This window comes from Myxine glutinosa, chromosome 5, assembly GCF_964187855.1.
Source record: "Myxine glutinosa chromosome 5, kmMyxGlut1.1, whole genome shotgun sequence".
Taxonomy (NCBI): Eukaryota; Metazoa; Chordata; class Myxini; order Myxiniformes; family Myxinidae; genus Myxine; species Myxine glutinosa.
Window position 1 is genome coordinate 207,673,725 of NC_136265.1, and position 21,764 is coordinate 207,695,488.

The following is a 21,764-nucleotide window of genomic DNA, read 5'->3' on the forward strand; positions in this document are numbered from 1 at the left end:
GTAACCCCGTCGAGCACATGGTCGATGGCGGCTCGTTGGAAAGGCCTGGTGCCCTCCCAACACCCCCGACCAACCAAGCCGGAGTGAGGACGCACACTCCCCGCGCCGCCGCCGCTGTTGTTGTTGTTGTTGTTGTACCGTGAGGAAGAGCTGCGGGGAGGTATTGGGAGGTCCTAAACTTCCTAACGGTGCCATACAATCACATTCTGGTGCAACGAAGAGTCAGAATTAATGGAAACGAATCCTTAACTGACATAGACTAAGAATAACTAGCAAGATGTCCTATAGTTGTCTACGTGAGATGCGGTGGACCTGGATGCGACATTTAATGGGGGAAATAGGGGGAGGTCGGGTCTACAGAGTGTTGTTTACAGAAAATGGGACCACGGAATGGGGGATTGGGGATAGTTGGGAAGTATGGAGGAAATAGGGGAATATTTACAAGCGGATATGGATGGATGTAAATCCCATATCCGCAACAATATATATATATATATATATATATATATATATATATATATATATATATATATATATATATATATATATATATATATATATATATATATATATATATATATATATATATCTATATATATATATATATATATATATATATATATATATATATATATATATATATATATAGTGTTGTGGATATGAGAATGTTTTTTTTTTTTTGTTGTTGTAGTGTAAATTGTTGTAAAGATCACCCTTTGTAAATGTCATGATCCTTGTAAATACCTCCGTAGTGTAAAGGTCAAAGGGCGTCTCGGTAGTTATTCCATGAAACACCACATTGCAGGACCCGGTAAAACCCTTGTTCAGTAGCTTATATCTTATTATGTGTCTTAGGGTAAGGCTGTGTCTCCCATTAATTTAAATACTCCATTGCACCAAGTGAAATAAGAGTAGATCCCCTTTCATTTCATTTCAATGGCCAACTGCATTTTGGGCGGTTTTCTTCAACCACCATTGGCCACGAGGCAGGGTTGGGGAAGAAAGGCGGGTCCCCACCTCATCAGAGAGGGGAGGAGTGGCCCGGCCCCGAACAACCAACCAAGCACGAGGGGTTTGGTTTGAGAGGGCGGAGGAAGAGCGATCGGGGAGGTTCGCAAAGGTTCAAGGGTGGGGCTATATATAACCCATGAGAGACGCCCCCAAGGGAGGAGTCCAGGAGACGAGTCCAAGGAAAGGGCTGGGTCGTCAGAGCAGGGCGCGTAGAGAGGTCCATGACAAGAGCTGAGTTGGTCGTCAGGGGTGGTCAGTGGTTGCGTTGAGTGGTTGCGTTGAGTTGTCGGTGGAGAAAGAGTGGTTGGACCAAGAAAGAGAGAGGAGAGAACCCGTCACACCAGACCCCCCACCAGCGCGTCGGCTCCACCAAGCAGCTCCGACCCGTGATCCCGCGCACACGACAGGCTCAGTGGCATCAGCGGCCGTCGAGGTCCAGCCCGACGTCCCGTGCAGGATCAAGCTCCAGCCAGCTCCGTGCCGTCCTCCCCCTCCAGCCACACACCTCCTTCCAGCCAATTCCTATCATCATTCCCCGTGTGAGTCGTCTTTGTTTGTTCTGTCCTGGGTAGTAATTAAGCCTGTTAGATAAGTTAATAATTTGCACTGTGTCACCTGCGTCTCATGTCCCTGTACATAATCGTGACTGCTCCTTTTTGCTTTTGTGTAAATAATAATAAACCCAGTTACTCTTCTGTACGTCTTCTTCCTCTTTGCATTCGGTCGCTTTAGAGTTTTCCAGATTGAGTAGCTGTGGCGTGATACGGCCAACGTTTGGGTAAATCGGGTGAATCGGGGAACAACTGTTCGGCCGCGGTTATACCTCCGCTCGGTAAAAATAACATCCTAATCCGCGGACCGTAACAATATATATATATATATATATATATATATATATATATATATATATATATATATATATATATATAATACATACATACATACATACATACATATATATATATATATATATATATATATATATATATATATATATATATATACATACATACATATATATATATATATATATATATATATATATATATATACATATATATATATATATATATATATATATATATATATATATATATATATATATATATATATATACATACATATATATATATATATATATATATATATATATATATATATATATATATATATATATATATATATATATATATATATATATATACATATATATATATATATATATATATATATATATATATTGTTACGGATTCGTCACTTCCGTTGTTGTGGTTTTCATCCACTGTAAACATTTTTGATTCCATGTACTATTATTGTTGTCGTTTTAGGGAGATAGAGGTTACTATTTTGCAAAAGGTAAAAAAGTTAATGTTTTAAATGAAACCGTAACCGGACGAAGAAGAGGAGGAGGGGAGGGCGGAGCGAGTGAGTCGGGGAAGAAGCCGAGCTGCTTCGAGGTCTGGAGCAAACGTTGACGAACGGAGGTCACTAGCGAACTTCGGGTTTCCCGGGAAAGGGATTCTTGCGACAGAGTTGTTATCGCTGTGACAGATCAACCTGCGTGTCAGGTTTTGGCGGTTGATTCCAAGGAGAATCATCATCGTGCCGTTACGCCTCGAGGGCGGGCCGTCGGCCATTTTGACTCGCGCGCTCTGCACATCGCGCAAGGTTTTTCGCTTCGCTTCAACCTTTTTCACCGCATCCAGACGTTTATCTGGTGTGTGTGTGTATAACGTGGATTTTGAAGGTAAATCTGCGGTTCGCCGGTTTGGAGCCGTGAAACGTCCATACCTGAGGGTGTGATTTCCCAGTCGCCTGGAGGGTGCCTTTGGATTTCCCCGTCGCCTTGAGGGCACCTTTGCGCAGCTTTGGCCGCGTGACTGTGACTGTCATCCGAACGGGATTCTGGTCTCGATTGGACATTGTTCTGACGATCGCTGGAGCGGATCGACTTGAGCTTGATGCCGGAATAGAGACATTGGGGAATGTTTTCTTTTCGCTCACTTGGAGCACAGTGAGTTATATATTACAAAACTGATGGTACCATCATCGGACATATTGATTGTACTTTTGAATACTATTGTTGTTGTACTGTTATTCTTGTGTGATCTTAATACAATATTTGTTTGTTGGTGACAATTGGTGTGGCTTCACCATTGATCTTTGACATACAGAATAACACATTTTTCTGCCATGACTCCACTCGGGGCTCGGAGGTACACCGTGACCAGGGGGTTTGGGGAGGAGCACGTAACAATATATTGTTGCGAATATGGAATTTGGCCTCCATATCCGCTTGTAAATATTCCCCTATTTCTCCAATACTCCCCAACTTTCCCCAATCCCCCTTTCCCTAGTCCCATTGTCTGTAAACAACAATCAGTAGAGCCGACCTTCCCCTTATTCCCCCATTAAATGTCGTGCCCAGGTCCACCGCACCACACGTAGACCACTTTCGGACATCTTCCTAGTTATTCTTAATCTATGTCAGTTAAGGACTCGTTTCCATTAATTCTGACTCTTCGTTGCACCAGAATGTGATTATATGGCATCAGTAGTGAGTTTAGGACCTTTCCCATACCTCCTCCCATCTTCTTCCCCGTCTACAACAACAGAGGGGCACGGCGCTGCGCGGGGGGGAGTGTGCGTCCTCCCACCGGCTCGGTTAGCCGCCATCGACAATGCGCTCCAGACAACGCGCTCCAGACCATGCGCTCCACGGGGTTACCACAAAGGGGCTCCTTGTCAGCTCCTCGTCAAGGGCGGAGCCGGTAACCCCCCCGCACGCACCCAATGAGAAGCAACGTGCCGATTCCACGAGGCGGAGCTAACGAGCCGAGGGCGTGTCACTCCCCGCCGGATATACGCGGCCCCGCGCCGGATGTGACGTCAGATGCGCCCCCAGCTTGAGCAGACAAGACGCCATCCGAGCGCTGCGACCTCCCCGCATCTCTGGACCGGACCGAGTCGATTCTGACCTTTGAGCCCAGGTGCACCTGGAGCCATCGCTACCCGCCTGTCCTTTCCATCAATCCCCGTGTGAGTCAGCTTTGTCCCGTTTATCTGTCGTCTGTTGGGAATAATATAAGATTGTGTCTAAGTGCTTGTCTTTCTATGTTGTACCTCTCGTCCCTGTAATCTGACCTTCCGCACGAATATAATCTCCTCCGGAGGTCTTGAGAACCGTATCCCTGGTGTCGTCATTTTAATCCCAGCCGTGTGTCTGTTCCTTCATTGACCTAGCATCGCGCGACTAGTCAACGTTCGGCTTCGGGTATAATATCGAGTATAATCTTGTGCAGACGTGGTCATCCCAAAACCGCTCGGTGAATAACATCCAAGCCACGTCTGTAACAATTGGTGTCGAGGAGTGGAATTCGAACCCGGGACTAAATTTATTAGGCCCAAATTTGTAACAGTTAGAATCGATTCGGAGCGCGTTTCCCGCGCGAAATTATAACGGCCGAAATTTGAATTTGTTTTACGAAAAAAAAAAAAAAAACCGAATTTTGAAAGTCGCGCTATGGCGGATCAAGACAGCTGGGGTCCGGTAGAGGAGAGAGAGGTAGGGTCGATCCAGGACCAAAATGAGGGACAGGAGGAGAGCGAAGCAGTGAGGGCGGCAGGTTCGCAAAATAGCGCCGTCACGCACGAAGAAGCGGGCGCGCAAAATGGCGCCTCGCTGATCACCGCGCCAGCGACCGTGGCAGCGCCCCCGGTGGATTTGAACTTGTTTTTTATGCAAATGAAGGCCCTTATGGACAAGAATAATGAAGAAATGGAAAGCAGAATAATGATGGGAATGAGGGCTGATAGGGAACAAATGGGGGACCGGATGGATGCTCAGAGTGAGCAATTGGGGGTAATGGGGAACCAAATGGGGGTAATGGGGAACCAAATGGGGGTAATGAGGGACGAAGCGAGGGGTACCGGTGAGAAGTTAGACAATAATTTTGAGGGGTTAGACAACGGGATAAAAGAGGTGAGAAATGGGTTAATGGGGGTAGAAAATAGAATGGCTGCCCAGGAGAATCAGTTAGAGGGGGTGAAAAAAGGGTTAGAGGGGTTAGAAAACACCATGGAAGGCAAATTGAGGGACATGAGGGACCAAGCGGAAAGGGAAGTTAACCAAATGGGGCAGCAGATAGAGGGGGTCAGAATGGGGGTAGAAACCAAACTGGATGCTCACAGGGAGGAAATGGAGCAGATGAGGGTGGCATCTGGGCAGGAGATGCAAGTGATGGGAGAAGAGATCAGAAGAGGTGTGAGTGAGGAGGTCGGAGGAGTGCGCGAGGAGGTGAGGCACTGTAAGGAGCGCATGGAGAAGGAGGTGAGAAAGGGGACTGTAAAGTTACAAGGGGGCATAGAGGACCTGACGCAGGAGGTGGAGCAGCTGACGGTGGGACAGACGGAGTTAGTGGAGCAGGTTCAAAGGAACACTGCGGTATTAGGAGGTTTAAAGGCGACACAAAAATAAATTAAAAACGACTTGATAGCGACACAGAGGCAATGTCAGATGGTACGTGAGGGACTGACAACGAGGTTGGACGAGGTGGTAGAGGTAATGGAGACGAAGGACCGGCAGGTGAGGACGCACATGGAAACGGTCAAGGTAGCCTTGGAGGACGAGCTTGAGGAGACGTACCGGGGAATAAAAGAGGTGAGGCACAAATTAGAAGAAGTGGAAGAAGGGGTGAGCGAAATTAAGAAGCGACGGAGAGGGGATAACAAGGAGATAAAAGAGGAGATAAAAGAATTGGTCCAAAGTCTGTGTTTGGATCGTGATGTGCTCATTAACCGGATGAGGGATTCGCAGGTGATGGAGGAGAAGCGAAGAGGAAGAGGACCCGGTGTAAGTGGTGACCAATATGGTAGTGCGTATGATGCGCCAGGGGATTTAAGGAGCTTGGGGGTCGAGATGGACCCGGGTGTTCGTGAGAGGCCGTGGGTGAAGTGTGCGACAGGTCTGGTGTGCGAAAATGGAGGTGTGCAAGAAAGTCCGACTCTGGGGTGTGTGAGGAAAAAGTGTGTACCAAGGAGTGAGTGTGCTGGCGAGAGTGAGTCGGTCGTAGCGTGTGTGCGAGGGAGCACATGGGAGCGCGGTGTGGTGAGTGTTACAGAGGGTGTGACGGGAGAGTGTGCGCAGGAGTGTGCGCGAGAAAGGTGTGTGACGGACAGGTGCATGAGGAAAGAGTGCGCTGTCAGAAGTAAGGAAGAGTGTCCACCTGTGGTGAGTGTTACAGAGGGTGTGACGGGAGAGTGTGCGCAGGAGTGTGCGCGAGAAAGGTGTGTGACGGACAGGTGCATGAGGAAAGAGTGCGCTGTCAGAAGTAAGGAAGAGTGTCCACCTGTGGTGAGTGTTACAGAGGGTGTAACGGGAGAGTGTGCGCGAGAAAGGTGTGTGACGGACAGGTGCATGGAGAAAGAGTGTGCTGTCAAGAGTAAGGGTGAGTGCGTTGTCACGAGTGGAGGTGAGAGTAGTGAGAGTAGTGAGAGTGACAAGGAGCGTGAGTTGGTTGTGACAGGTGAGCGAGGATGTACACCTGGGATGGAAGGATGCACACCTGGAATGGTAGAGCGTGAGTGGGAATGCACGCTGGAGTTGGTGGTGAGGCACGTGGATGGGTGTGCGAATGAGGGCACACCTGTGATTGTCACAGAGGAGGTGACCGAGGAGGGGGCGCGAAGCGGTGTATTGGTGAGGTGTGCGAGCAACGAATGTGTGCCAAAGTGTTCGGTGGTCAGGTGTGTGACCAAGGCTGTGAGTGGAATGGGTGTACCGAGGTGTGTAAGGAAAGGTACGAGGGGCATGGAAACGGCTGGATGTGTGAGCAAGGAACGGGCTGCGGGGTGTAAGCGTCCAGGTGAAGCATCGACGTTAGATGGGGTAGAGTTGAGAACGACTTATAGCCGAATCGGGCCCTCGGTGCGTGCTGGGCCTCGCTTTGAACGGCCGCGTCCGTGCTCCATTAGGCGGAGCGGGCGGCCCGATAGAAAGGGTCGTCATGGCGACCACTTTTTGTTGAGACGTGCCGGCAGGTCGAGATCGGGACATTGGATGGCTCCACGCCGAGGTGGTGTGTGGGATCTCGGCACGGGTAAACCCCCGTCCCTGCACCGAGTGCCGGACGCATCCAGCCGCTGGCACAAAACAACCAGCATCCATTGCTTGGCTTTACGAAGCCGGGCTTTGGACAGGGATTGGCGCACCGAGAGGTATTAGTGAGTCGACTGGGTGATGAGGTTAGTGTTCTGGACCCAAAATTAGAGAAAAACAAAATTTGATGATTGGCAAGGGATTGGCAGTAGTGATTGGCAGATGATGGGCAGTGATTGGCAAATTTTTAATTTGTTGAAATTTGATGTGCAAAATTGGTAGTGAGAGACCCCCGATGTGGTGGGATGGCATCCCTGCCACCCTTCCCATGTGGGGGGCAAATGCGCAATAGTTTATGGGGTGTATGGCAGTGAAAACTAGCCCGGGTGGGTTAGGTTATATTGATAGGGCCCTAGAAGATGACAGTAGGTAACGTTAAGTTTAGTTAGTGACTGATACCTGTAGTGGGGACGCAGGTAGATTAGGGTGGATGATAATGACGTGGGAGCGCAATAGTTTAAAAGGGACGACTGGGAAGCGCAAGTTTCAGAAGGGAGTAGTTAGCTGAGATGATGCCGTGTGTGTGAGAGTTGAACAGGTGTGATTGCACAGGTGTGCAACTGGACAGGTGTGTGGAACAGTGTATGAGTAGTGAGTGAGTGGATCAGCGCGAATGCGCTTGGGGAGAGAAGGGTGCAGGTGGCACCAGGTGTGAGAGCACAGGTGTGCAAGTACAGGTGTGTGGAGAGAGTTGGAGTAAGTGGTACGGAGTGGTGTGCATGGTGCGAAGGTGTGAATGGGGGAAGAGTGGACCCCTTTCACGAATACCCGGGGCAGGTAGTGTAAGTGTTAGGTAGAGGGTATAGGTAAGTTGTGGTTGGATATTGGCATTTGTGGTGCGGTTGCAGAATGGTGTTGTGAATGGGTGCATTAGTGTCGTGGAAATGGCTGGGCGTGTAGCCTGTTAGTGTGTGTAGTTGGTTGGGCACTCCGCCACTGTGAGGATGTCGGCCAGGTGAGGCCGCAGGTGGGCTCTGGGAGCCGGTAGAGTTGTGGATGGGGCCCGAGGATCCAGAGGATGGACCCGGGCAGCCCAGTGCCAGAGAGGGCACCGAGTGGGGAGAGCGCCAGAGGGCCTGCCCCAGGTAGTTAGGTTAGGGTGAGGAGCAGGTAAGCTCGGAGGCAACTGCAGTGGTGGAGGTGTGCAGGTGGGTAGACCCACTGGGAGAGGTACACGCCACAGCCCAGAAATTGTGCGAGGGCACCGGGAGATGAATCGGGGGAGTGAGACCCCAAATTGAAGAGCACCACAGTTTGGCCAATGGGAATTGGTTTTTAGAACCCATAGTGTAAGAGGGCCAATGGTTTGGCCGGAGAAAGACCCCGGGTAGTGTAAAGTTGTTAAAGTCATTTAGGAAATAGTTAGGATTGATGAACCTGTCGCACCATACGCAGCCACTTACCAGTGGTGATGATGATGACTCCACACCTGTGTTTTCTTTGTTTTGTTGCAGGAAATGAGAATTGCTGTGTGGATTGGTGAGACGCATCACGACGTGGATGAGACATTGGGGTGATTCCATCTCTCCCTCCCTAGGAGGGACTGATGATGAATTGGTAATGGCAAATTTTGATGTTGAGTTGAAAATGGCAAATTTGATTGGTTAGGAGGGAGAGAAGACGAATTTGGTTTATGGGAGGAACGGGGAAGACAGTAGGGATGTTTGTTGATTTGTAAAGTAGATGTTTATGGGTAGTGTTGTGTTGTGTGGATACAGTAAGGGGTAAGGGAGGGGCCATGTAGGTTACCTGGTGGGGGGGGGGGGGGCGTACGATAGAAACGTACCTGTCTCACCTGGTTCCCATGTGCCCCCAGTGTGCATCATCTTACATTGCGTGCACTTTTGTGCCCTTACCACCTTACTCACTTGTTTCTTCTTTTGTCTCCCACCTCCGAGGATCTGGCTTTGGGGTAGAGAGAGAGGAGAGAGAGGTGCTGGCTGCGCAGTTGTGGGCCTGCACTTTCGCTGTTTGCTGCCGGGATCGATACACCATATGGACCGCAATGTTTGTGGCCACCCACAATGGACCGCAGTTCGTTTGCGGCCAAGCACCACCCGGGGATGGACCTATGGGTCAACGTGGCACCTATGCCATACAGGTGAACCACTTTTAGTTAACACCAAGTGCACCACAAGAAGAGCAAGAGACACCTGCAGGGTTAGGGGTTGTCGAATTTATTTTTATTCCAATGAACAATGCTGACTGCACCGATTGGTGGTGGGGTGGTGCTTTTGATGCTCGGGAAGGGTGCTCTGCACGTTATTAAAGGCCGTCGGCCACAGAGCACTCGTGGGTTGGTGTATCGATGCTGGCAAGCGTGCTCTCTCTATGCATAACATCTGCATGTGTCCCTCCAAAAACAGGTCCTGGATCGTAGTGTAAATATCAGCGTAGTCTTGTGTAAATAATGCTCCCTACCGGCTGTATGTTTAGTTTGAGAATTCTTTCCGGATTCGGTTATCCTGTGGGTGTGTTTCTGTGAGGAGAAGGGTGCAACGTCGCAGGGGGACATATTTACTCATTTGTGAATATCTGTAAAACTGTCGCACTCAGGGTAGAGTTAATAGTAGAGGGAACTACATTGCGTGCCACACTAAAGTAGGTAAGAATTTATCGGGTCGGGACGCCCCGAGGGTAGAGAAGGGTGCAATGTTGCGAATATGGAATTTGGCCTCCATATCCGCTTGTAAATATTCCCCTATTTCTCCAATACTCCCCAACTTTCCCCAATCCCCCTTTCCCTAGTCCCATTGTCTGTAAACAACAATCAGTAGAGCCGACCTTCCCCTTATTCCCCCATTAAATGTCGTGCCCAGGTCCACCGCACCACACGTAGACCACTTTCGGACATCTTCCTAGTTATTCTTAATCTGTCAGTTAAGGACTCGTTTCCATTAATTCTGACTTCGTTGCACCAGAATGTGATTATATGGCATCAGTAGTGAGTTTAGGACCTTTCCCATACCTCCTCCCATCTTCTTCCCCGTCTACAACAACAGAGGGGCACGGCGCTGCGCGGGGGGGAGTGTGCGTCCTCCCACCGGCTCGGTTAGCCGCCATCGACAATGCGCTCCAGACAACGCGCTCCAGACCATGCGCTCCACGGGGTTACCACAAAGGGGCTCCTTGTCAGCTCCTCGTCAAGGGCGGAGCCGGTAACCCCCCCGCACGCACCCAATGAGAAGCAACGTGCCGATTCCACGAGGCGGAGCTAACGAGCCGAGGGCGTGTCACTCCCCGCCGGATATACGCGGCCCCGCGCCGGATGTGACGTCAGATGCGCCCCCAGCTTGAGCAGACAAGACGCCATCCGAGCGCTGCGACCTCCCCGCATCTCTGGACCGGACCGAGTCGATTCTGACCTTTGAGCCCAGGTGCACCTGGAGCCATCGCTACCCGCCTGTCCTTTCCATCAATCCCCGTGTGAGTCAGCTTTGTCCCGTTTATCTGTCGTCTGTTGGGAATAATATAAGATTGTGTCTAAGTGCTTGTCTTTCTATGTTGTACCTCTCGTCCCTGTAATCTGACCTTCCGCACGAATATAATCTCCTCCGGAGGTCTTGAGAACCGTATCCCTGGTGTCGTCATTTTAATCCCAGCCGTGTGTCTGTTCCTTCATTGACCTAGCATCGCGCGACTAGTCAACGTTCGGCTTCGGGTATAAGATCGAGTATAATCTTGTGCAGACGTGGTCATCCCAAAACCGCTCGGTGAATAACATCCAAGCCACGTCTGTAACAATATATATATATATATATATATTTATATATATATATATGTTATATATATATATATATATATATATATATATATATATATATATATATTTATATATACATATATATTTACACTACCGGTCCATAGTTTTAGAACACCTCAATTTTTTCAGTTTTTGTTGAAATTTACACAGTTTAATGTCTCGATGTACTCTGAAATTAAGCAGAGAACAAATAAACAATTGGAGATAAAAAAATAAATCATTGAATCATTTTTTTACACAAAATTTAATTTAAATTTTTGACTCGGCAAAGTAGCCACCTTTTGCAGATATAACCGCCGAACACACTCGTGGCATTCTTTCGACAATGGAAATCAAATATTGTTCGGGAAGTTCTTCCCAACACAGTTGTAGAAGTTCCCACAAATGTGTTGCACTTGTAGGTTGCTTTGCTTTTACCTTTCTGTCCAGTTCATCCCAAACCAGCTCGATGGGGTTTAAGGCTGGAGACTGTGCTGGCCATTCCATGATTTTAAGCCTACCGTCTTGTTCTTTTCCTCGAAGGTAGTTTTGACATAGCTTGGAGGTGTGTTTAGGGTCATTATCTTGCTGTAGGATGAACCCCTGACCAACTAGGCGTATACCAGAGGGTATTGCATGGCGCTGCAAAATGCTGTGGTAGCCCTTTTGGTTCAGGGTGCCAGTCACTCTGGGCAAGTCGCCGACTGGATCCAGCAAAAAAGCCCCAGACCATCACGCTTCCTCCTCCATGTTTGACAGTTGGTGTCACACACTGAGGATCCATGCTTTCGCCTACTCGACGGCGTACAAAAGCCCTACATGATGAACCAAAGATTTCAGATTTTGATTCATCGGTCCATAAGACCTTCTTCCAGTCTTCAGTCGTCCACTGGCGGTGCTCCATGACCCAGGCAAGCCTCTTTTTCTTATTTTGCCATCTTAGCAATGGCTTTCTTACTGCCACTCGACCTGTCAAACCTGCAGCACGAAGTCTTCTCTTCACAGTTGAAACTGGAACTTGCTTACTTCGACCAGTGTTAAGCTGTGCTTGAAGCTGTTGTTCTGTGAGCCGCCTATCACGCAAGCTGTTGACTCTCAGAAACTTGTCTTCTGATTCTGTTGTGGCTTTGGGTCTGCCAGACCTCTTCCTGTCAGTTTCCCTCAAGTTTCTAATATACTACTTCCTGCAGTGCAATATTGTCCAAATAATGCTTCAGAGGGTGTAATAACAGTCTGTTCCAATACTGCTCTTATACAGACAGGGGGTTTGTAATCAAGTAATCAGCAGAGGTTGGGACACCTGTAGGAATTGTTTGCATCAACTTTCAAGGCTTAATTTACTTACATTGCTGCGGAACAGCTGTAAGTTGTTAACCCAATTACTTGTTCCCTGAAGAAAGTCTTTTTTTTTTTACAATATAACTGTGCAATTCATTATTTTCCCGTTTCTGCTAACCTAAACTTTTTTTTTAACCTCGTGCAGTTTACTGCTTACCTTTGTACCATTTCAGGTTATTCACTGGACATTAAACTGCTTACATTTCAATAAAAACTGGAAAATTTGAGGTGTTCTAAAACTTTTGACCGGTAGTGTATGTATTTATATATACATTTATATTTATATATATATATATATATATATGAATTATCGTTTTCAGGCCATTTTTCCCTGCTAGAGCGGGGGTTAACCTTGCGGGCCCCATGACAATCATGGTTCCCCGTTTGAGGCAATGTATTTATGGCCGGATGCCCTTCCTGACGCCAACCCTTGGTCACGCTCTTATGATGCGCAGGGATACGGTGTACCTATTCTAAATCGGGGTACACATCATCCCAGCAAGCTGGTATCATTCATTCATATCATTCATCCCAGCAAGCTGGTACTCAATTTGCCGACCTCGGAAGGATGACAGGCTGAGCCAACCCCCTTGGCGTTAATTCAGCGATCGACCGGGATTTGAACCCAGGATCCTAGGATCCCAAGCCGGCACCCTAACCGCAAAGCCAACACCAAGCTTATATATATATATATATTTTTTTGTTTTTGATTTTTATTATTCTTTTTTAATACCAGATATGAGCCCACGGGCTCATATCTGGTATCGATATCGTAAAAAAAAAATTTCATACCGACGGAGCTTAGTTTTTCCCATATTGTGCAGTCATGCTCTTATGTATAATCGCATGCTTTGACACCTTCACAAAGCAGAACCTTGATGACTTTTCTCTGCTCCATAATGGTGCATCCTATAGTGGGGCACCCATCTTTACAGCACTTTTACGAGCTCCACATATGGGGAAATCGAGTACTTGGTGATTACCAAATGACTCGTACCTCGTCCTGCAACGTCGCATAAAAAGTACAATTGAATTGCATACATACACTAATAGTGATAGTAAAATTCACCTTATTGACTTATCCTTGTAGTGATGGCTGCTGGAGTAACAGTGGTTTCTGCAGACTTAAATAATCTTGAGTGGAACTGTGCTTGATGAGTTGATCTTTGACCCATCCAATGCTTATTTAGTGACTTTGCATATGCATATGTCCACTTAGTCTACTCTGTTTGAGACGGTCTCAATAACACAAATGTGGATTTTGACAATGGATGAATACAAAAACATATGAAAAGATGTTCCTTGGCACATAGTGAACTCTGTCTACTCAGAGAGAGAATTAGTTCGACATGAGAGAGGATGGGTCAGGCTGAATAAACTACAATTTAACTTTTCTTTTTCCACATCTGCACAAAGCTGGCAGACAAATAGGACATCACCATATTATGGGTAGAAGGCTGCCTCGTGTTGTGTGCAAGTGATTGGGGATTGCAAAGATATTCTGATGTTCATCTAGTCACCACCAAAGGAAAAATGCATGGAGTGATCAATAGCAGTGTTGCAGGCCTTTTCAAGCCATTATCTGTTGTATTGAAGGCAATTTCGAAGCAATTTTTTTTTTTAACCTCTGAGCAAAAATCAATTGCAAAGCGACTTGTTTCTTGTAAATTTATAGATGCCCTGGACACATCTAGAGGAATGTGGCAATGTTTGGCCTTTCAAAGTAATAAAGGTAGTGCATTAAAGGTAGTTGTGACATTGCTCACACAAATGATGCATTGCATAAGTTTACCAAGTATGAGTCGAGCTCCATTCAAAGTACACCACCCCCATGCCAAAGAAATAAATAACATCCTCCATCGGCCGGCGATGCCAAATTGCAGCACGTAGAGATGGTATTGGGAGGTAATGGTGTATTTGCTTTCTTCTCTGAAACTACACCGACAATTTCAATGAAACTTGACCACAACCTTCATCACCCGTGATGCATCAACGTTTGGTCATGCCATTTAAAAAATCAAAAAATCAGAGTTTAAGGGGGTGTGTGAAGTGGTTTGACCCCCTAAAATAGGTATTTGCTCTCTTCTCTGAGACTACACACACCATTTTCATGAAACTTTATCAAAACCTTCCTCACCTGTGATGTATTAAAGTTTGTTCAAGTCATTGAAACAATCGGCCCCTGAGGGGGTCTACTGCGTGTGTTGCCCCACCCCAAATATGTATTTGCTTTTTTTCTCCGGAAACTATGTACACACTTTCGATGAAACTTGACCACAACCTTCAACACCCATGATTTACCAAAGTTAGTTCACGGCTTTAAAAAAAATCGGGCCCTCAGGGGAGTAGAGGTGGTGCCCCCCAAAATAGGTATTTGATTTCTTCTCAGAAACTACACACATAATTCTGATGAAACTTAGACCACAACCTTAATCACCCGTGTTGTACCAAAGATCGTTCACAGCATTAAAATGTGTTGGAGTTTAAGGGGGTGTGCGGAGTGGTTTGACCCCCTAAAATGGGTATTTGTTCTCTTCTCCGAGACTACACACACCATTTTCATGAAACTTGACCACAACTTTCATCGCCTGTGATGTACCAAAGTTTGTTCATGGCGTTTGAAAAATCGGGATCTACAGGGGGTGGGGAGTGAGGGGGTGTGGCGGGGGGGTTGTGGCATGTGGTGGAAGGGGGGTGGCGGGGGCGGGTTGTGGGATGTGGTGGAGGCGGGGTGGGGGTGGGGCAGGGTCTCCCTCCAAAATAGGTATTTTTTGTGTGTTTGTTTGAAGTCTTGTGATTGCGTTATTATGATTCTACATGCTGCCTTGTCTCCTAGCAACCATTGAAATAAATTGGTTTAAAATACCTTTAATCAGTGTAGTATACTGTTTATTCTACCAGGTGAGCACCAGGGGTATTGGCCCCATTTTTAAAAGAATGTTATAAAGGACACAAACAGGCACGTAGAACTAATATAACATGTTAGATAGGGTAGTATAATAGACACTGAGTCAAATATGGGTAAAACCCGAAATGTATTTTTTGTTACACCTTTAAACCTCAATATACCTTTAAATTGAATTATACATTTGAACACTGTCGAACACAAATCATCTTCATAATGCTTCCAATAATCTCCAGTTTTGCAGTACTTGGACATGTTCAATGGGGTGGTGTATGTAATAGGAGCAGTCATGTGCAGCCCATGGGAGTGGGCATGGCATATGAGAGGGTGCAGTATCGGGGTGAAGAAGAGGCCGCCCATTATGGCTATGTACGATGCCGATTGACGCTGTTTTTTATGGTGATCAATAAAGCTCCCATATCCTAAACTGCGACAGTCTTATTACAGTGTATAAAAGTGGTCTCGGACTACTTCGGTGGTGCTAAACTTCGGATTTTTTTTTTTAAACGATCTTTAAAATCATTATTTCAATAAGAAAATTGAAGTATGTACTTGAACACTGCGCAGCGTGTCATGCTCTATGAACTCTGTATTTTATTTTGTTTTTGTTATTAAAATATTTGCTCCACCTTCTCTTCTTTGGTCCCAATGCATTTGTACAAAAGTGAAGACCATCCTGAATCCAGCTCCAGCCACAGAAGACATGGATCCCGAGCTCTATGACCTGGCAGACATTTTGTGTGTCAATGAAACGGAGGTAGAGTGAGTTGCGAAGTTTATACTTGTGGTCTTTGCTTTGTTATTGTATTGTTTGGTAGAATCACATTGGTTTGTGTCATGAGAGACGGGCAGTTTATGTTAGTGCCTTTAACCAAATCAAATGCCGTATTTGTAAACTATTTTGAGCTCATCAAAATTGTATCAACATACGTCCTGTTGTTTTTGAAACAGGCAGAAATTTTGGCCAAACAACCTGTGCGAAATGTTGAAGAAGCAGAAACGGTTGCGTTATCCTTCTTGAAGCATGGCTGTCAAGCAGCAATCATCACTCTGGGTCCCAGTGGCTGTGTTGTGGCACATAACGGAGACCCGACACCACATCATGTTCCCAGCCGGTCTGTCCAAGTAATAGACACTACGGTAAGCCATTTACCAAATGTTTCAATGAATTATAGTTTTTATTTAGGATTCAGCCCTCCCTGGTGTTGGGCTAGCAGCTAGGGTGCCGGCTTAGGATCCAAGGATCCTGGGTTCGAATCTCGGTCGATCGCCGAATTAATGCCAGGGGGGTTGACTCAGCCTGTCATCCTTCCGAGGTCGGCTAATTGAGTACCAGTTCACTGGTAATTCCCTGTTTGTCGTTAAAGGCGGCAAAAAGGGTTGGCGTCAGGAAGGGCATCCGGCCGTAAAACATTGCTTCAAATAGGGGACCGAAAAACAACAACAACCACGGTTCCCGAAAAAGGCCAACCCCCGCTTTGCGGGGAAAAATGGCCTCTAAAGGTGGTTATTTTATTTAGGATTCAGCCCATGAATGTCAAATGACTTTTGCATCTTTCTAAAAAGGGAATAAGATTGTATGTTATCTAAAATCTAGATGACTAGCTGAAGGGTCACAACCATGAGAAAGCAACCATGCTGAAGCCTACAGCTTCAAATATAGAAAAACTGTTTTTTATTTATTCACGAACAGATGGCTATTTGGCTAGCTCTGAACGTGGTCCGTGCTTTGGCGTGATCTAACAACATGTCCGCTGTTAATGAGGATTATTGTCAAGTTACCCAACACATGGTGTTTGCTCAAGGGTTAAGGTAGCTCACTTGAGATGTTAGGGTCCTGAATTTGAGCCCCTGTTGTGCCATTGAATTAACACGAGGTGGGTTGACTCGACCTGTCATCCTTCCGAGGTCGGCAAAATGAGTACCAGATAACTGCTTATCGAGAGGCTTTGCATCAGCGGCAGACGCACCCACTGAAAATGATGCAGCCAGCAGCCAGGTGGCTGCACACGAACCACCCACCTATCTTAGGAAAGGTTGGTTAGGAAAGTGGGGTCGGGGTGGAGCGGTGCAAGCACCGCGAGGCCGGGTCACACATGGTCTTGACGGTCAGGGTGCATTATTTTTTTGCGTTGGGTGGGCAGCGTACTTATGAATCGCCGCCATTTTAAGTTTTCATACCATATTGGATTCAAATGAGCTCCTGAGAAAGTATTGGGTATTTTAAAGTACCACGGGATATGCTACTGAGTTGAACACCAGCCAGTGGAGAAAAAGCACATCTGCCTGTCCTACATTTAAGATTCGTCACTGAGAATCGCACATTGAAGACACTAAATTATTCCATCACTTGAAAGAATTATTTGGCAGTGTCACGTCTTAACGACGACACGAGCACTCCGCACTCTATAGTGTCCGGAGACTGAAGAGCAAGAAGGATGGAAATCGACTTTGAAAGATGAGACAATGCGGTGTGATGCGCCAAATTGAAGGCTAAGAGCTGTGACGTGTTCTTTTTTTCACATCGCATCTATTCTCGGTGAGCAGTCACATTAAAACAATATCCATTGTATCCATTGGGCTGGCAGGATGGCTAAGACTCGCCTCTAAGCTGTCGAGCCTAGGTTTGAGTCCCGACCCACTGGGTTTGAATCCCGACCATCCCTGTGTTTCACAGGCAGGGTGATTCGTCGATGTGTGTGCCGACCCTCAGATGGACGATAAACGGGGTTCCGTCTGCTGACATTAGTTGGTGACCGTTAAAAATCCCACGGTGTCCCTCGGGAAGAATATAAATAAATGACCAATTCCTGCCATAACCAGCAGAGGGCATTGCATTAGCGGCACAGCCACGATGCTACCCTGCAATGATGATACCCCACAGCCTTGTGCTGCGTATGAAAGAAGATTGTATTCATTTCCACCTATGGGAATGCAGGTATCCTTTTTTTTGTAATTAAAAAAAATCTGTTATGCAACACACTTCTGTTATTAGGGGACATCTATTCCTGGTGTACCCTTTCATAACTGTAGAGAATGCTCTGGCATGTTGCTATTAAATTGTGGAGACAGAGTTCCACATTCGGTATGGGGGTGGTGGGGGTTTACTTTGGTGCAACATGGGGTTTTCAGTGGTGGGTTGGCCACCCATACATGCAGGCCCTGTATTGCAATGATAATGACATTCATGTAGGTTTCATTGTAAATAAAGAAATTAAAAAAAATTGATTTCACTTCAGTGTAGGAACAAGATGTAGTAATAGGGTCCACAACCATCCTTGACCATGTTGAACGTCCGCCAAGGCCCTCTTTTTTTTCTTTTTTTCTTTTTTCTTCCTCCCTCTTTTTTTTTCTTTTTCTGTCTACCTTTTTTTTTTTTCTTCTGCCCTCACTTTTTCACCTTTATTGGATTTAAAATTTGTTTTCTCCACAACCGCTTGAGTGTAGGAGCACCTACCATGGATAATTTACTGGTAAAAGAAAGCAACACGAGAAAAAAGAGCCAACTATGGAACCATAGAGACAATGATCATGCACGCAAAAATCTGGCAAGACATGGGAAGGCACAATGTGTAGATCTCAGGTGGTGGCAGGACTTGAGCGTGCAGTGCAAGACTGAATCGGATTCCTTGCATTAAATGGGTAGAAAAGAAGCGTGGACCTGTCCCACTGTCCCAGGTGCTGCGGAGTGAACAGATAAAAGTTTGACAAAAAAAGTACAAAGACTAGAATGGCAGTCGGTAGAGCACATAACATACCTCCGCCAGGTTGTACAGTTTGTTTTGTATCGCACCGATAAGCCGGATCTGCATCCGTACATTAAGCAAAATATAATCTGCTTGTTCTTGTCACCCACCCAACAAACCACCACCATTCATCCTAATCCTTTCACAACGTTTTGCAATATCATGCACTATATTGTTTTTGGCCCCATCTCTCAATGTTGAAGAATCACTAAAAATTCTAGTGTCCGGATCAGGATCTTCACCAAAATCGAATCAATTCATCCTTGGCACACACCCAACCTGTCTGTCCACAACGTCATTAAACTGGTAGAACTTTCCCCCCAAAAAAGAAGAAGTGATCCTCACTTTTCTTTCAGAAGTTTATTAGGCAGTTTGTGCAATTTATGTAATGTTTGGCGTTGGTGGAGGACCAAACGTGATTTATAATTGCACTAGTGAGGTACCCGTGCTACGCACTGGTGGGAGGCCAGAAGCAAACAGACAATGCAGAAACGGCGAATGCTAAAGCATGAAACCAATAAATTCCACATTCCTGTAGCACCTTCAGTCGCACGGCAGACATGGACAGCAAGTTCGTGAAGGACTTCCACGAAAAATGTACCTGTTTGCAAACAAACAGGTATGTGTGTTCCATACCCAGCCAATGGCGAATCTGCATATGGCGATCCGCGAATGTCATGTTTAGAAAGTAGAAACCGTCCTGGCATTTCGTCATTCACTTGAACTCGATATCTCTTTTTTCATTCCAAACAGCATAACTCCAATCACAAATTAAATAACATTAATATAAAAAAGAAACTTTTAACAACATTCGTGACATAAGCAAATATTTAAATCCTGATGTGAAGTTCCGTACGGTTGGGTGAACACAATTACGAATTCAAAATCGTAATTGTATTCACTCAATTCCAATCATCAATTGATACTTTAACATGCATTGATACTTTAACATACATTTTAGTGATACTTTAACATACATGCCTGGTGTTGGCTTAGCGGTTAGGGTGCCGGCTTGGGATCCTAGGATCCTGGGTTCGAATCCCGGTCGATCGCTGAATTAACGCCAGGGGGTTTGACTCAGCCTTTCATCCTTCCGAGGTCGGCAAATTGAGTACCAGCTTGCTGGGATGAATGATCCCGGTGTGTACCCCGATTTAGAGTAGGTACACCGTATCCCTGCGTGTCGTAAGAGGCGACTAAGGGTTGGTGTCAGGAAGGGCATCCGGCCATAAAAGCATTGCCTCAAACAGGGAACCATGATTGTCACGCTTTAGCGGGGAAAATGGCCTTAAAAACGATCATTCATTCATTCATTCAATTGATACTTTAACAAAACAATTGACACGATTAACGTTTAACGATTTAACATTACGATTGAATGACAGTTGTATTGGGATATTATCAAACCCGCGCATTGCCGTCATCTGTCCACTTCCGCATTCACAGCAGGTTCATAATTGTCATCAAAATCCAAACAGTATTTGTATAATTTCAACAAGTCAGGAGACGACGATGGTTCACAAGCGAGCGGTATTCAATGACAAAGCTCAAAACCGACATTGAAAATATATAAATAGGAATGTATTATCTGTTTTGAGACTAGTTAGCTACACAATACCTAAAATTCGGTTCGATTCCGACAACTTTGAAAATTTGACTTTTGTGACCTTCAAAGGTCAAAGGTCGAAGATTCTGAAATTTGTTGGAAAACTTGTATTTCATGATGTATGTGATAATATAAAAACATGTATGACATTTCACCCTATCAGGAAGTGAACAATGTAATAAAACCATCAAAAATTGACTTTTACTAAATTTCGTGACCTTGTGACCATGACCTTGGGGCGAAAATGAAAAATCGAGCTCTATAGGGCTACACACATGACATTGGCTTAACCAAATACCGAAACCCCTGTCGGATTCCACCAAACCCCTCGGAGAAGATGTAGCTTGAACTCGAGTACCCCCTAAAAAGACATCTTTTTCGGGCGTGGCTCCGCCCACAATGGGCGCAATACGCCCACTCTAGGCAGGACACAACTCGATCATGATATCAACCTCCCACCCAAGTTTCATCAAGATCGGATGATATCATCGGGTAGTTATGCTGCGGACAGACAGACAGACAGACACACACCCATGACGAATATAGTGGTCACTCTGTTTGATAACTCGTGAACCAATAAAAGCCACATCACTGTTCATATTGGTAAATATTATTCCATCGTGTTTGGAAAAACTGGAAAATTGGAAAAATTGGAAAAACAATATAGCCTATTTTACTCCAGGGAGTCCCAGGATTACCCACCCAAAATATCGTTGCGATCGGTTCAGCCGTTTTTGCGGTACCTGGGAATGGACAGACAAACAGACGGACATTTGGTGAATTATAGTAAGATTAGACTCTGATCTTGCTGCTCTCAGTTGTTTCAACCCGCAATATATCGGGCAATCAAGATTACAATTTGACAGACAGTAGATTAACGATGATTGAATTGAATTTTTATTTTAAAAATCTTTTTGTGGCAGAGAGGTAAAATCTACTGAACTTGTGTGAATGGATGGCAGGGTGCTGGAGACAGTTTTGTGGGGGCATTGGCTTTTTATTTGGCTCGGCGTCCAGATCTCGAGCTCGTCGAAATAGCCCGACGAGCCTGCATGGTTGCAGCAGTCAGTGTCACAGCAAGAGGCACGCAGAGCAGTTATCCCTACCGCTCAAGTCTTCCTGATGTCCTCTTTTGAAATGTATGGCTGTATTTTTATATATTTAATTATTGTCCATCATGAGAAATGGCTTAATCTCTAACATCTTGCTTGAAGAAGGTTGTTTGTTATTAATGCAATTACAAAAGAGAATCCGTTTCC

At 45.8% G+C, this 21,764-nt stretch overlaps 1 protein-coding gene across 1 annotated transcript in view; it reads left to right on the forward strand.

Moving 5' to 3' along the window:
* RBKS (ribokinase) overlaps positions 1–21,760 on the forward strand; it is a 79,356-nt gene extending 57,596 nt beyond the window's left edge. Inside the window, exons 6-8 of the mRNA XM_068114997.2 lie at positions 15,819–15,910; positions 16,105–16,293; positions 21,468–21,760. Coding sequence (XP_067971098.2) covers positions 15,819–15,910; positions 16,105–16,293; positions 21,468–21,641 — 455 coding nt within the window. The 3' untranslated portion in view covers positions 21,642–21,760. The remainder of the gene's footprint in view (positions 1–15,818; positions 15,911–16,104; positions 16,294–21,467) is intronic.
* The last annotated feature ends 4 nt before the right edge of the window (positions 21,761–21,764 follow it).